Source organism: Cygnus atratus, chromosome 8 (genome assembly GCF_013377495.2).
Source record: "Cygnus atratus isolate AKBS03 ecotype Queensland, Australia chromosome 8, CAtr_DNAZoo_HiC_assembly, whole genome shotgun sequence".
In the NCBI taxonomy this organism is placed as follows: Eukaryota; Metazoa; Chordata; class Aves; order Anseriformes; family Anatidae; genus Cygnus; species Cygnus atratus.
In genome coordinates this window covers 15,846,106-15,861,990 of record NC_066369.1, presented here as the reverse complement: position 1 = coordinate 15,861,990, position 15,885 = coordinate 15,846,106, and the positions used below count along the sequence as shown (strand labels likewise).

At 42.1% G+C, this 15,885-nt stretch overlaps 1 protein-coding gene across 2 annotated transcripts in view; it reads right to left on the bottom strand.

Moving 5' to 3' along the window:
* NIBAN1 (niban apoptosis regulator 1) overlaps positions 1–15,885 on the bottom strand; it is a 67,046-nt gene that overhangs the window by 35,812 nt on the left and 15,349 nt on the right. The window contains exons 1-5 of one of the 2 annotated variants that reach the window (XM_035537398.2): positions 13,896–14,441; positions 3,575–3,648; positions 3,358–3,488; positions 1,846–1,977; positions 1,053–1,167 (exon numbers count right to left, since the gene is read on the bottom strand). In XM_035537398.2, the coding sequence (XP_035393291.1) occupies positions 1,053–1,167; positions 1,846–1,977; positions 3,358–3,488; positions 3,575–3,644 (448 nt within the window). In that variant the 5' untranslated portion in view covers positions 3,645–3,648; positions 13,896–14,441. Of the gene's footprint in view, positions 1–1,052; positions 1,168–1,845; positions 1,978–3,357; positions 3,489–3,574; positions 3,649–13,895; positions 14,442–15,885 lie in introns of those variants that run through there. The other variant, XM_035537399.1, reaches the window with a different exon arrangement.

The following is a 15,885-nucleotide window of genomic DNA, read 5'->3' as shown; positions in this document are numbered from 1 at the left end:
ACATCAGCAGTTTCCCTGTGTCCAAGATTTTCAGAGCTGCAACATGGCCTGACGGACTGTCACTTCAAGCCCTTGGTGGTGAAGCAAAGAAAGCATAAAGTACCTGCAGTTGCAGCCTGACCTGAGTCATTGCGTGCAGGGGATACTGTACAACACCATTTAGAGATGAACAAATATAACTAATCTTGTCTCAGTGCTGTGCATCGAGAGCCAAAAGACGTTCATCTCAGCATCGCACAAAAGGGCAGAGAGGCTGTAAAAGAGTAACTGAGCCACATTTTGCAGAGGGAGAGTCATGGGAAGGCCAAAGTGGTGTGGCTTTGGGCTGCTCCACGTTGCTCATCCCTGACTCCTCTGGAGCTGTGGTGACACACTGAGGACACCTCCAGGCTCTGCTGCCCCATGTCAGCCTCTGACCATCCTATGCCAGTGGTACCATCTTGGGAAAGGGTGTACTGGGGACACCTCCCAGAACTCATAAGTCAAGTAGTATGCGACAGGACATCAAAAAAAACCCCAACAACTTATCTACTTGTTGCCCCTATCCCTTTCCAAATTTGACTCTACAACATGGAGAGACTTGGTCCCTCAAACACTGAACTTTCTTCATCTTCAAGGGCTGGAGTGGGGGCAGGCAGAATCCCAGCAGTTCCTGTCGCAGAAACAACAAATTCAGCAACAGCAACCTTCCTGCCGTCTCTGTGGGACATATTATCAACTGTGAATCAACACAGGCAGCTGGCATCTAAAAATGGAAACAAATAAACCAGGAATATGAACAAAGCCTGGGAACAATGGTAGTGTGGTTCCTGCTCCGCTTCTGCACAGCTTCCAAAGGGTTTGTGTAGGGATACTGGAAAAAAAACACAGCCAGCATTTCTTTGAACTTTAGTTTGTGGCATCTTCTGTGCATGTCCACTTTGAAATTAGGATTTGACTCTGTGCATCTTTTGTTAATCTACTTTAAAGTCTAGCCTCAATGTCTGCCCAGAAGTGGCTTGTGTAAGAAAAAGAGCCTGAGGTTTGGCAGTTAAACTTTTACCAGGGCTTACCAACAGGATCTGGAAAATGTTTATCAGACAGTAAATTGTAATCTTCTTCTGAAGTCAGCACTTTGCCCCCTGCAGGAACAATATGATATTTAGGGCTGAGTCCCTTCAGGTAGGCCTGGAAAATCAAGACAGAGGGCGTCAAAACTGAGATTTAAGGAGAGGGAAAACATAAAATAATCATACCATTTACAAAGCTAATGCATGCATTCCCCAAATGAAAAAGGTTTTGTCAGACTGAATTTCAGATATATTCATTGCACATGTCAAATCTAAAACATCTTTAAGTAAAAAACATATTTAAAAATATTCTCTCAATGCTTATCAGCCATGGTGAAGAGTCAGGGACTGAAAGGAGGGGAAAAGGATGGGATTTTCTGCTAAGCCATATTTGTTTGATTTGTCAGCCATGGCTAGTTTGACTACAGCAGACACAAAACAAAAAGTCTCACTATACTCAGGCTTGAAGCAACCCAAAAATTTCTACTTAAAACCCAACGTGGTGACATGTTATAATGACATACAAAAAAGTGTTCTGTGATATTCGAAGGAAGGTTCAAAGTGCTGTGTAAGCAATTTGCGAATTTATGCAAATGTCTGTGGCCAATGAAAGGTACTTCGTTGCACCCTCAGGCATCCCTATCAAGTTCCAGCCAACTCCACAAGGCTGGAGCAGCCTTTCTGGAGACAGCATCTCATCTATTACTGCTTAAAACAAAGACAGTAGCAGCAACAAATTCATCAGATCTTGGTCTCTTTGGAAGCGTAGAAGAACGTAACAGGAAGAAGCGTTTACCTCTTTGGTCTCAAAGCAATCCACAGTATAGTCATTTTTGATAACGACATATCTGTCCTTCCACTTCTTCAGGTCCTCAACAAAATGCAGCAACTCTGTTTCATATAAGACTGTCCCAGCTTCTGCCTTTGGCTGCAAAGACAATTTTCTAGATTTGAAATGACTCTGTACTACTGGCCATTTTGAAGCTTTTATTTCTGTAAGACTGCTACGAGGGCTTTTCAACCTTCAGATGAAATCTGGAGTAATGCACATCAGTTTGAACCAGGCAGATCCTACACACACAATCAAATTATTGTAGTTTGTGGTGATGAGGCAGCAGAGAAGCTCTGCCTTGCAACACCACTTTCAGATTTCTGAGGCAGAGATGTTCTTATGTACCTTTCAGTTGATATGCTGAATGTAAGATGACATAGGTCACTATTGCCTACTTTCCAATATGCACTGAAATATTTCTTTGATGCAGCAAAGTTTTATTACAAAATAGTCAATTATTTCACATTTCTTTGTAATACTTTTGCACCTGTGTTCTTCTAATTGGCACACACATTTTTGAAAGATGCTGCTTTTCTATCACCACACCCTCTACATCACATCTTTTCCCTACTCATTTCTAGAGCATCAGAAATCCATGATTTTGAACACAGCCAAAAAAATTAGATTTATACCTTCTTTATATTAAAGGTTGGTTCTCCACATTTTCCTCTAATAAGGAGAATTTTGTCTCTCTTTTTCTCTTGTGCTCTAACAAAAAATCACCTCTCTGTAGCTTATTTCAGAGAGGGGATTATTATCATCTTCTTTAAGGAATCCTTTAACCATGGCTGAAGGGATTAATTGAGTTTCCTACCTAAATTTCTGCCCTAAACATAAAATCTCTCTCCCAACATCTTTGCAAAACCTTGCAATCATTAGGAAACAACTGGTTTTGCCCAATTGTACAACTCTACATTGATGAAATGCATACTTTGTACCAGAAACACGTTAAGGTTCTTCTCCTATGATGCCCTCCCAGAAGATGTAGACTGTAAAACAGCCAAAACTAAGAAAAATTTTCAGAAGTAAACTTTAAACCCACACCCAAATACATCTTTTCCACCTAAAACTGAACCAAACCAAATCCAGCATCCACACTTGCAAATTTATTGCGTAAACTTGGGTGATATATAAGAAAGTACACATATAAAATGTCCTAGATACCCATTTATTAGGTATTTAAAGTCTGTGTTTTTACATATAGAAACATCTAAATAACTTTGCAAGAATTTTGGACTTGATTTTTAGAAGCTCTGAGTATCTGTACCGCCTATTAACATTACTTGAGGGCATTAAACACTGGGAAAACAAGAAAACCGAGCTCAGTTGGCAGCTAATATACTTCCAGATCATGTTTTCCATACATTACAACTACTAAATGGGTTATTTAAATAGTTAATGCATTAATTATTTCATGCAAGAGAGCAGAGCTGTATGGCAGCTTCAGGATGGGGCCAGGCCCACATGTCCTCCTACCTTGGTTTTCAGGAACTGCGACTGGGAGTCACGGTGCTGCTCCAGCTCATCCTGCACGTGCTTGCAGAAAGCCACGGTGTACTGGCGTTTGTAGTGTGGGCTGAAGTTTTTTATGACAGCTTCTGTTTTTCCTGAAGCAGAAATAAAGATTAATTACATTTAATATACATTAGCTCAGGAACTGTAATGCAGAACCAAAGCAGTTATCACCACCAACCTAAAATATTGCCCAACTGCACCAATGGCCACTTGCTGCACAGCAGGTCAGGAAACCCTGATGGATGCATTCAGCTGTTGTGATAACACAAGCACAGATTTTTTTGATATTCTTTTTCATTCTAGGACTGACAGAAGTGGGCAAAACATACCCCAAATCCATTACTTTAAGTAAAGATGCTCTCTGTCTCTCCCAGGAACATACTGCCATGGAGTTGAGTCATATGTTTGATAGCTGATAAGGTTTCCAAAGAAACACACACAATTGGTACTGGATAGTGTTTAGACATGTTACCCAAGTTTATCACATAATCAGGTTTTAAAGCCAACTCACAGCTCTGACAAAGTATGGTTTCTAGGCTTGGGCACTACAGCCCCTTCTTTGTTATAATGTAAACAGATACTCAGTCACATCGCATGAAACATTAATCTTGTATTGTCTTGCTAAGATCGAGATCTCAGCAGCAGCAGTAGCAGCAGTAAACACATTGAGGGTCTAATTCCTGGAAATCTTACAGCAATTTACAAGTGATTAACTCATTAACCCTACCAAAGAAATAATAATGCTTTACAGGGAAGTGAAGCTAAAAGTTAAAGTCAAGTATACTTATGTGACTCTGAAGCAATGCAAAATCCCAAACCTGGACTACGATCTAGACTTCTGGAAGAGCATGCTGGGTACTGGAGACAGCCCATTTTTCTTTGTTTTAAGGAGCCCTGTGACAAAGGTTTCTTCTGAGCACAGGACACAGAAATATAATTTCACACCTCAAACGATTTTGACGCTTTCAAAATTACATTTTATCCCACTTGGGGGAAAAAAAAAATATGTAAGACAAAAATAGGTAGTTCCCAAACTGTGATTTTTTCGAAGCCTTTCATATGCATGGGTTTCCAAACCAGGACCGACATTCAGCACTCCTGAAGGGTGAAACGGGAACCAGCAAGAAGCAATGCAGTGCTCAGGGTCTGGACCACCTGCCCCCTACGGTGATGTACCCAGACAGACAAACGCTCCCAGCCACCCACCAGGCGGCCACCTAAAAGAATTCCTTGCTGGGGGGTTCACGATGTTCCTGTATTTTATACAACAGGCTGTAAGTATGGAGCAGCTATGATGAACTCATAGAAAGGTCTTGTCATATTCGCTGTTTCAAGCATATAACCACAGTTCTTCTAAAGTAATCATGAAAAATTTCCAGTATTACCATGGATTCTATTGCCATTTCCCACACACACAAACACATACACATAAAGGGAGTTTATATACCGTCACAGTTCCCAGGATGTCCATGCATTTTGTCATCTCAAATAATTTTAAAGATCAAAACAAATACAGTTAAAGAAAGAGGAAAGCTGTGGATGACCATAAGTGCATGGAATGTTCCGGTGCACGGGATGTTATGGTCCAAGATCTAACAATTCTGGCTTCATTACTTCCATTTACAAATCAAACCTGTGTGGCTGAGACTGCCAAGGAAAAATAGCTAGTTTGCTAAGGAGTTCACAGAGACAGGCAATAACAAAAGAATTACGGAAGTATAATCCAGTAAGTGAATCTCTTATAAAGTCTGCCCATTCTGTAACTTCCAGACAGTTGCAATTGCATCCGTGTTGTAAAATCTCCAGGTTATCTCCGAGCCCCACAGCCCTCTTGCCTGCAGCCTTTGCAGGATCCTTACACAAAGCAGGGGGGACGTGAGGAGGCCTCTGCGGGGATGTGCTAAATTGTCAAGTATGTGAGTTTCTCACAAATTCAGCTGTGGGACAGACCTAAATCAGAATCTAGACTCCAACCCTCCAGCTTTAAGCGACCAGATTTGTTGAGATCAGTAATTATAGGATGTGCTCACGTATAATAGCAGGATATCAGTGCTGCTGAAGCACAAAATCCCTGCCCATCTGACAGCCTTTTAAAACCAGCCTGCTTTGGGCAGAGGCATAAACTTATTCTCCAAATAAGGACAAGGCTTCCCAAAACCTTCTTTACAGCATTTTTTTTGATTCACAAAGTGGCCGGTCCCTGCCAGCAGTAGGATGTTGTAGGATGTTGTTGGCCCCAGCCCCAGTGGAGTTTCCTGCTCAGGCCACTGGCAGGGTTTGCCCCTGTTTTCCACCCTGGCTTTTTCTCCTCCAGCTTTTAGTGGCCTCTTAATCTGTTACAGGGGGCTCTGGGACGCTGGACATCACTTGACTCTGTAAGTGCCTACTGCCTGCATCCTGCAGTAAAAATTTTTAGAGGAAATGAGACAAGGACAAAATTCTGGTGTTAGAATAACACCCAACAATCACAGGAAATACCTGTAATTTTGGCAAAGTCTTTCAATTATGGCTAAATCGATGCAGAAGGGTGATTCCTCAGCATAAATATGTCTTAGATTAGCTTAAAGTATCATGGCCCAAAAGAAAGGAACTAAGCAATTCACAATATATATACTAAGAAGTATGACATTAATGCAATTTTTCTGTGCAGAATATTATCAATCAAAATAATGACTCAAGGAGCAAATGTTTGATGCTGTTTCTTCTAGTCCTGGCACCACTATTTGCAAAGGATCGCAGTATTAAAAATGCTCTTGAGACTACAAGGAAAGTTTTTTCGATGAGATTGTGAATGTCACTTGAATTGTTCAGGACCTGACCCTACAGTGTTCGGATCCACAGGAGCTGCAACACAAGCTGCAGGCGGGAAGAGCAGCAGACCCTTGATCCATTGTTTGCCAGTGGATCTTTAAATGTTTTGGTTTACAGAAGATAAAAATATGCTATCTGAAAATAAACATGATGGAAACAGCAATGAGTAATAGAATCTCTTCCCATGAGATGATAACATGGGGCAACTCAAGATAAAATACTCCAGGACAGCTGAAAAATGAGTTCCCCTAATTCTTTTCCAAATTTAGTGTGGCTTTCTTAGTCTGAGCTGTTTATATGAAGCAAGGCCAACTTTCCCAGTTGGCTGGGCTGGCAACGGCACAGCTCCAGCCCGTGTAAACGCGTTCTGTATCCAGCAGCAAAATGGGCATTTATCCTCAGAGAACACGAAATTAGACCACCTCCAGTAGAAGCCTGCATGCAACCAGAACTACGAGCAGGAGAAGACAACAGCGATGGGGAATGAAGGATTTCTGTCAAAGGGCTGTACTCGCAGATGCTCACCCTCTGCTGAGGGTTTAGATCTTGCTACAGAACAAACCCTCCTATCGCTTCACGCTGCACCTCCTGCTTTACAGCACCGTGCCTGCACTCAATCCCAGCAATTTAGCCCAAATTCCGTTGCGTCTTCGAAGCACAGAAACAGATGTTGTTGCACTCGGAAGCAAGAAGCACTGCTGGTTGCCCCCCTGGAAGCGGTATCCTCCATGCCGGCTCAGAGGAGTCGCTCCCAGCCACAGGGCTGTGGCCATTTGGGAGCCAGGAAGGGGCAGAGACAAGGGCTGGCCGCCAGGGCTGCCACTGCCCCTCAGCGCTGGCGTCCGGCACCAGGGTGCTGCCAGAACCCTTCTTTGCAGCATGACTGCTTCTGAGCGGGGCTTTCAAAAAATACCACTATCAGTGATACGAGTCCCTCTGGAGGGTGGGGAGATTTATCTTCTTAAACCATTTAAGTCCTCTGGAAAATATACTTTGTGCCCCACGGGACGGGGACTGTAAAAATCCTTAGCTTATTTGCTGTATAAAAGCAAACCCTAGACAAAATAAAACATAAAAGAATAACTACTGTACTTGGCGAGTGCCCAGCACTTCAAACTACTGTGAGGTGCTGAGACAGATTGGGAATGACCGACGCTCTCCTTGTGCTTCTTCCACAAGCTTGCAAGCAGAGCTGCCAGAAGGAAACCTGAAAGGATGAGTTGACCATACCCACATTCACCATCCAGGACTGCAAACCACAGCCAGGGATGTGCTGGCTCTTCCTACCACGTACCTTAATGATACTCAGTGAGTTCAGTAGTGAGCTTAAAAATTACTGCTATACATACATATACAAACCTACATAAGAAAATAGAAAATCTTTTCCTAGCCCATCACGGTAGCCGTGAAATGAGTTTAGAAAATAATTTCTGATTTCACCTCAAGGGACAATTCCATCCTACATCCAAGATAAACACAACCTTTGACTGAGATAATGTCTAAAATTTGTGATGCTTTACTTGAGCTCTGTGACTTGGCAAAGCTGGATTTCAGTATTGGCAGCTCTGAAACATGTCAGATGCTCGCTGTGAAGCGGGAGAAACAGCCTCGGCTTCTCCTGCCCCTGCAATACCATACTTACCATCACCTGTTAAATATATCTGGGAACCAGAAAACCCATGAAAGTGATCAGGATATCTTCTTTAACAGCGCCTACCAGCTTCCAGTGCTCTGGGACTTGTAATAGTGCAGTGGAAATTACCATGGGTTCCCTCTTTTCTATGGTCTTTCTCATGCAGTACTTATGGCACCACCTAGAAGTTACATCTGACTAACTCCAAATGCTCCTAGGCTTCGTCCTACATGTAAAGGGAGGCAACGCAAGATATTCTCTTTGTTGCTGAAAGCATTCCTCAGTTTGATCTTTATTTATAGAAATAGTATTCCGATTAGTCGTGAGTCATTTAATACCTGTTATGAAAAAAGAGATGACAGACACAAATACCATGTTCTGCTTCGGGTGAATCACATCTCTGCAGGTTTGTTTGTGCCCGTGCAGCCAAACCAAGAAGCTCCCTAGTGGAGCCACCCCCTCCCCGATGCAGACACACTGTAAAGTGCCGTTTGCACCTGATAAAATATTGAAACCCATTATTTATGGTCAGCCTTGTTTTGTATTTATGGAGACTACTCTCATAAAAAATGTATAATGCTGCAACCACACCAGTGTGCACAAAGATCCCCGAACTATCCATCTGGAATGCAGATGCTGAATTGCAATGGTAAAATTCCACCTAGTCACCCAAAACTAAAGCCATAGGATGGAATAATACCTCAGATCATCCTCTTCCTAAATCTCAGCATATAAGCACTCTTTGGGTGCTTAACCCATGTTCTCTATGCAAAGGTGTGAAAGCCGATGTGGTCTTTTGAAAAAAAAAAAGAAAAACAGATTTCTTTGCAGCTCTGCCTGTTTAGGCTGTGGGTGTGGAATTTGTGCTCCACCAAAAGTTAAGCTCCTCTCTCTGGGCAAGCTAAACAAACACATTTGTAAGTTCATGATCCACGGCAAAGGAGGAGCCAAACATAACAGGCTCTGTTCCAGCCTCGCTGATCTCCCTTTCTACAGCTCGAGTACATAGCTCTTTACTGAGCGCTCTGTAAAGCAAGGCTGGATTTTATACTGAGTTGCATAATGATGACAGATTTCAATAGGTTTATATACCTGTAATGTTCTTCTTATGCAACTGCATGAGCATCTTGTATTCCAGAGAGACAGAGCTGAGTGAGTCAGACCCCACAGACGCTACAAAAAGGCTCATTTTCCCAATAGCAGGAGCAGCTTGTGATTTAATTATGGATTCTCCTATTTCTGAATACTGTCTGCTCATTGTTAAAAATACAGAAAAAAATACAGAGCACTAATCCTGCTTAAAGGTGTTTCATCTACCAAGTCACACTGAAAGGTTGATTCCTACAGACACGTTTCCCTCCCAGACCCGGATCAAGAAAATTCTTCTCGGGAAATTCACAGACAGGACTATCACACCTTTGATCTGCTGCTACCCATCATTAACAGCCCGTCTTCCACGCCTTCACAAGCGTCTGCTAAAACCTGAAATTCTCTTGAAGGTATTTCCATTGCAATCACATTGTTTCCACATTATGCCTTTCTCAAGAAGCACGCAAGTCCCTCCTTCACATGCTGCAAGTGTATTTTCTTTGAGGCCAGCTGCTGTAAGATGGAAAAGCCCAGAGAAATAGATTTTAGCATCAATCTGCAATGGCAGAGCAACAGGCTGTTTCCGTGAGGCGTACAAGACATGGACATCAGCTTCTCCAGAACTGCTGAACAGCAAGTGGTGGGGTGGTCTGGGAGCTCTGCATCACCCCTACCATCAAATCATCATTTAGGGGATAAACGACAGTTCATGAGCTGCCCTTGCATTTGTCAGATTGAGGAAAAAAACACAATAGGCATAAATTACATAAAGGCCAAGGCTTGTGGTTAATCAGGCAGAAATGAGCTCAACGTGAACCAAAGTTTGATTAACACCGTGTCAGAGGAGCTTATCATTAAAGTTGCTGAAATTTATCCTTTATTGGTAATGGGGTTAGAAGCAGCAAAGCTATGTCTAGAAACAGTTACGCATGGTCAAATTCAACAGGAGTAAGGTCTGACAATCCTTTATTTAGAGCCTTATTTCACAGCACCAGAAAAACTAGGGATTTAACAAAACAAATGAACCTAATCTAGTTCCTGGGAGCCACAAGAAGCTAAAATATGCCGTGTATTAAGCTAATGTGGTGAAGGTCAATGGTTTTAAAGCTTTGTTTTGTTTGTTTGTTTGTTTGTGTGTGTGTTTTTAATGTCCATGAGCCACAGGCTGAACCACTAAATGGACACCAAAGGCATCTTGAATGGCTTTCTTCAGCCTGGATCTCAGCATCACATTACATGTTACAGCAGTTGAACAAGAATGTTTTTTGGGAACGTTTAAACAGCTTTCCGAAAACATAAGCCAGTGCCACATCACCCTTTAAAGCAGGACGCTGTATTCCCTCTTCCCTCCCCTGCGGGTGACAGGCGTTGCAGCCACTTACTTCACTGCCCAGCCATCCACAAGATAAAATAATGAAAAACTTGCTCATGTCAGAGACACAGATAACAGAAGTAACCATCTTCACAAAATACTAATTGAAGAGTTTTCCAAATATATGGACATTGACGTAGACACACAGGCCTGCACAAGGTTAATCCTGTGCAATGCAACATGCTCATACAGATCAAGGACATGCTAGCGCTCATGTCTTAATGATTTTGCCAAAATTGTGCCATAGCAGCCAGCTCTATTCAAAATTATTCAAAGGCCTATAGGACATTCTGAGTGCACAAACAAGTCTTACCATGCAGCTTCTTGTTTATGCTGAGATTACCTTATGTGACTCTTAAAGTTCCCTTTATTCCCTCTATTCACTGTAGCTCTGCTCACCACTAGTCCAGTCTGAGTCAACCCAAACGGCCTTCTCAGGATACTGGGTCTTCCATTCATGCATTGCTTTTTAAGTGCTGTAGTGAAAGGCCATTATCCCAAATTAATATTTTATTCCATTACATGTGGATTTCGAGAGGAGAATCATGGTACCAGCGGTTCCCCTCTCCTTGCAGTTTTTCTCACTGAATTGCAAGGCCTTTTGTTCTCTTTTGCTTCCATGTACACTGAAAATGAATAAATGTCATGGATTGCAAAGAACAATATCTCAGATGGCCTATGTGCAAAAAAAAAAAAAGTAAAAATATTTCAGGATTCACCTCTGAACTAAATTACACGTAGGCCTCAAAGTACAGGCATTTATTTTTTGACGGCTTTTGAAATATCACAGCCTAGCCTCTTAATTTTACCACAGGAAATAACCGCAGCCGTAGAGCAGCTCCTTGCCATTCCGAACCCCAAAAGACCAACGGGTTCAACACACAGATTCCTGAAGCTGCTGACCTACAGTCCAAGCCACATACATTTTAGGTCAGTGGTGCGCCAGCTGGGACCCGTTTCCAGCTTTGTGTGGTGTCCTTAGCTTCTGCCAACAGCTTGCCAGTGGGCCTTTCTGCTCAGAGAGAAGATGGGATGTGAAATGGCGATGGCTCAAGCTTCAGGCGTGAACCAGAAGGATGCCCCATTACTGAAACCTGCCCAGAGGATGTCCCCCACAGCCGGCAGCCCCGCAACGCACAGGATGGTCAGCAAAACATGAGGATGTGCAACTGGAAAAAGCACCTTTGTGGTGCAGAGTGGGTGCCACAGACTGCCTCTTTCCCACTTCCAGCGTAGAGGCTTGCAGAAATCCTCCTGTTGCAACCTCTCAAGCATCCTCCTCTTGTGGTCTTTCAACACATCGCTTTCTCAGTAAACACGTATTTTTAAAATTGGATCTCTGCTAGAGCTCTCCAGGAAGTTCTTCTAAGTTGAAACCACAGTGATAGTTGTGCTGCAGACTTTATTAACCAGAGAGGGGAAAAATAACAGATGTGTATTTCAAACAGCAAGGGAGATAGAAGTATTCATCCCTACTAGCTGACAACATAGGCTGTTATATGGACAAAAAGGCAACCTCCTGTGAAAAGCAAGAATCAACTTAGTGCTCTGCTCCCTTTCTTAAAATGGACAAACTAATATATATATATATATAGATATATATATATAAAATCAATCATGACACCACACTGATTGTGCTGGCAATAAAGATGCTACAGCAAGAATTGTCCATGGCTGGCACAACCTACAAAAAACCAAATGATTCACAGCACTATGCTGTAAGGTGCAGTTACATGATCCCAGAAGATATTCTGTGTGCTTGCCGGAATTACTTACTCTGACTTTGAGTAACCTGTTTTGTATCTGCATTAAATGTATTGAGAAAGGTATTTTCATCATATCATACATACATATGCACACTCAGCACTGCAGAATAGTGACCAGTGTGGACTAGTGGTTTTCAGCTGGAGAAATGAATCAGCAGAGAAATGTTTCTTAGTTCTGGCATTTTTAAGTGCTTTTTCCCAATATCTGATTAATCTTTCTGTGCCTCATCTAACCCAAACTAAACAAATTCTCCTTGCTGATAGTCTGTTGTCATGTTTAGAAAAACAATGTCCTTAAACACATTTGCTAAATCCTGAGAAATAAATGGATAAAAAAGTGATGCCATGAAAAATATCGCATTCACTCTGAAAGAAAAACTTTCAAGTATTATAGCAAGCACCTTTCATGTGACTAAAAGCCTCCGCTTTTACAAACAAACCCTTCTCTACTTCTCTGCAGAAGATAATATTGTCCAGTCAGGTCAACCGCAAGATTCACTGCATTTTTATTTCTGCAAAAGAGACAGGAGGAAGTGTTGGAGCCTCATCTGGTGCTCAGAGGGAAGGAGGCTCCTTCCCACTCCTGTAAGATAGCATCAGTTCAGGTTAAGAGTCTAGGAAAAAGATGTGCAATTATTACACAAACCTGCTCACCAAACCCCATGTACAACAGCCTCTTTTTCTCTGCATATTACAGACACGAGAGGGAAATTACAGCTCTGCAATGCAAAAAGGCTTCCAAACAAGCTTTACAGTTCAAGCTAGTTTAGAAACACCACGAATACTATTTATTACTGTGGTACCAGAGCATTAACCGCCCAGATTCAGGGTTCTTCAGAGCTAAGGAAATGTCTGGTTAGATGTGAGCTTGTGCTGATGCTCAGCTAAAAATGGATACCATGAACAAGTCTCCTCTTACACTTCAAAACAACCTCTGTGTGAATGAGTATTTCTGTTTTTCTCTTTTGCCCACGTTTTACTCAACAGGCTGTGCTCAGCTGCAGCAGCTGCTCACTGCTAGCCCTGCTCCGGTCTCAGTTTGGGTTAGGTCCATCTGTGAAATGGGTGCAAAAGCAACAGAATTGGCTGCAATGGAGCCAAGCAAGTTTTCCCTTCCCCTACAAAACCAATACAGCTGCTCTAAAAGCCCCTGCTAAATAAAGTCCAGGGACAATCCATTGGCAGAAGCAGACAAAATAAGACAAAAGGATTTGAAAAGAAAATAACAGAGTACAAGCAAAGAGAAGACAGGAGATGGCCCTCTGGCTGTCTGGGGCTTCTGAACATGGGAGACCTGCCAGTGGCCTCCTTTTGCCTTTTTTCTCCCACACAAAGTTGAGCAAGATCCCAGTATTTCCAAAGCACTGTAAGAGAAGGAATCAAAATGATCGAAATATTTGGTGGGTTTTGTTTTCTTTTTTTTTTTTTCCCCAAAGCTAAAAGGACTCATTAAATTTAATTTGTTGTTCCTTAATTGGCAGAGTTTATGCCTCTGATTCTTCTGGATTAAATTTGGGATCCGATTAATAAACATACACCTTCTGCTGTCAAATTCAGAATTAATTCCAGAAGAAGGATTCAAGTAAAAACGAAAGCAACCCATAACTTTCCATAGTTGCAGAAGTATCAAAGATAAAAGATTGCCTTCATGTTCACCAGATCTCTTCTTTCTATAACCAGCCACTGCCAGCAATCTAGACCATCATGGGTAGAAGAAATGCTCCCAGGTTACAAGGCCATACATTAAGGAATGTAACAAAAAAGGAGAAGGACTGTGTTCAGAAAGATTTTGATGGAAAAATAACAGAGGAAAAATACAAAGCCACACCTTTATCTTAGAGTCACTCTTGTGCAAATGCTGGGCTTTAAGGTCTAATTACTCCTTGCCCCGGCAAACTGTTGAAGAGTATTTTCTTTCTCAGACTTCTTTTTTTAGCTGTGATTCAGAGAAACACCAGAACCCCACAGAGCGTGTGACTGCGACTCGCAGGAGGACATCGCTCTGCTGTTTCTGGCTGTGAAGGGATGGCGGTGGCATGCAGATCCACAGGTAGAGTCCCCGAGTCATCTCTTCTCCTCCGTGCAGCTGATTTCACAAAATCCCCACTTGCATACGTGGAAGCAAGCTTGGAGGGGTTACAGCCCAGCCACTTGACATTCTGCCAAGTGGTATACATTATTTTCTTCCGCCTGGACACGCTTCAGTTTCTCAAGTGTGTTCATGAAAGGATCACTGGGAAGACAATGGGGTTAGTGCTGGTGTTTGTTTGGTTTCTTATTCCATTTCTAAGAAGACTTCCTGGGAAGAAGCGACAGTCAGCTATTGTATCTCACTTAACATGTGTTTAAGTCTCCTTGGCTGCTCAGTTCTTTCACCTCAAAGTTTCAATGCTCCTTCCTTTTTTTTTTTTTTTTTTTAAAAAAAAAAAGGTCCCTCATTTCCTCTCCATTTATCTTTTACATTCAGAAGTGCTTGTGACAACTCAACACAACTTGAAAGGAAAAAAACAAACCAAAACCACCTTCTTCCAGCACTGTGTTTGTACAGTAGGACCACGTGAGCTTCTAGGCTTAGAAAAACAGCTGGTCAGATTATTATTAGGAAGAGGAAATTCACTCCCAAGGATATATTTGGAAATGGTTTGGCAGGTGAGAGCTCTCCTGCAGGTTCATAGTAACCCTGCACCCCTTGAGATCTTCAGCGGGACCTCTGTGCACAGACATACCAAAGTACTTGCCTACGTGCCACAGCCTGGAGCAACACATATATCTAAATGTTCAACATTTTCAGGCCAGGCAGCAAAACTAGAACATGTTAAAATGGCCTGCTTTTATACCTACAGGTGTGTCTTTGGTGGTGATACCTCAATTAGTGCACTAGCAGTCTACCTTTGGTGTTCTTGCCTTTGTATGATCAATTTTACAGCTCTGGCTTTGTAAGTCGCAGTTCTCCCAACATGTCTCTGTAAAGTTCTCCCCCATCGACCCTATCTGAGCTACTATCAACAGGGATACTTCTCTTGGAGAGGAACATGGTCCTCTGTTTTGTTTGTCCACATCAATCTTTCTGTACTTTGTAAAGTGTTTTACTTAGGGGACTAAGGAAAAAAAAAACAGCCCAAAAAATGCGACGTGCAAGAGTTGCTAAGGATAAAGAAAATATCTTTTTGTGTGATAAGAGTTTTATCTGGCAAATTTAAGTACATCAGATTAGATTTTAATTATCTGAATGCAGAAGTAATCATTAGTAATGCTACATGAAACAGCTTTAGCTCCTATCTGCTGAATTGCATTTTAAGCACACTAACACAGCTCATTTCACCAGGGAGGCAGTCAGGCAGCAGTGTCATTTACAGACACATAGCAGGACAGAAAGATGCTGAAGGCACAAGGGGTCACAAAATGTTTATGTTAATGCACATCTTCAAAACAAGGAGTGGATTCAGAGTAATAATAAACAACTATGGTTATGTGGATTTGCTTTGAAATTTCAAAATTATACATTTTTTGCTGTCCCTTTCCCCAAACTCTTCGGTGAAGTGACCGCAGAACACAAAGGAGAGACTATGGGAAGGTCTAGCTTTTCCCTGATGCTGCAGGGCTACTCTGCAAAAACTGGCCATGAGCCCACAGCAGTGCCCAATATCCACAAACAGCTTCCAACAGAGTAAAACTAATTTTGATTCTCATCCAAACCTGAATTCCTCCAATGGCTGCCTGCATTTACCAACTACAACCAGATTTCAAGCCAGGTTTGCATTCTTTGCAAAGTGGCTTAAAGTCAGGCTGCATTCTCCCAAGAAACAAATGCAGGGAAA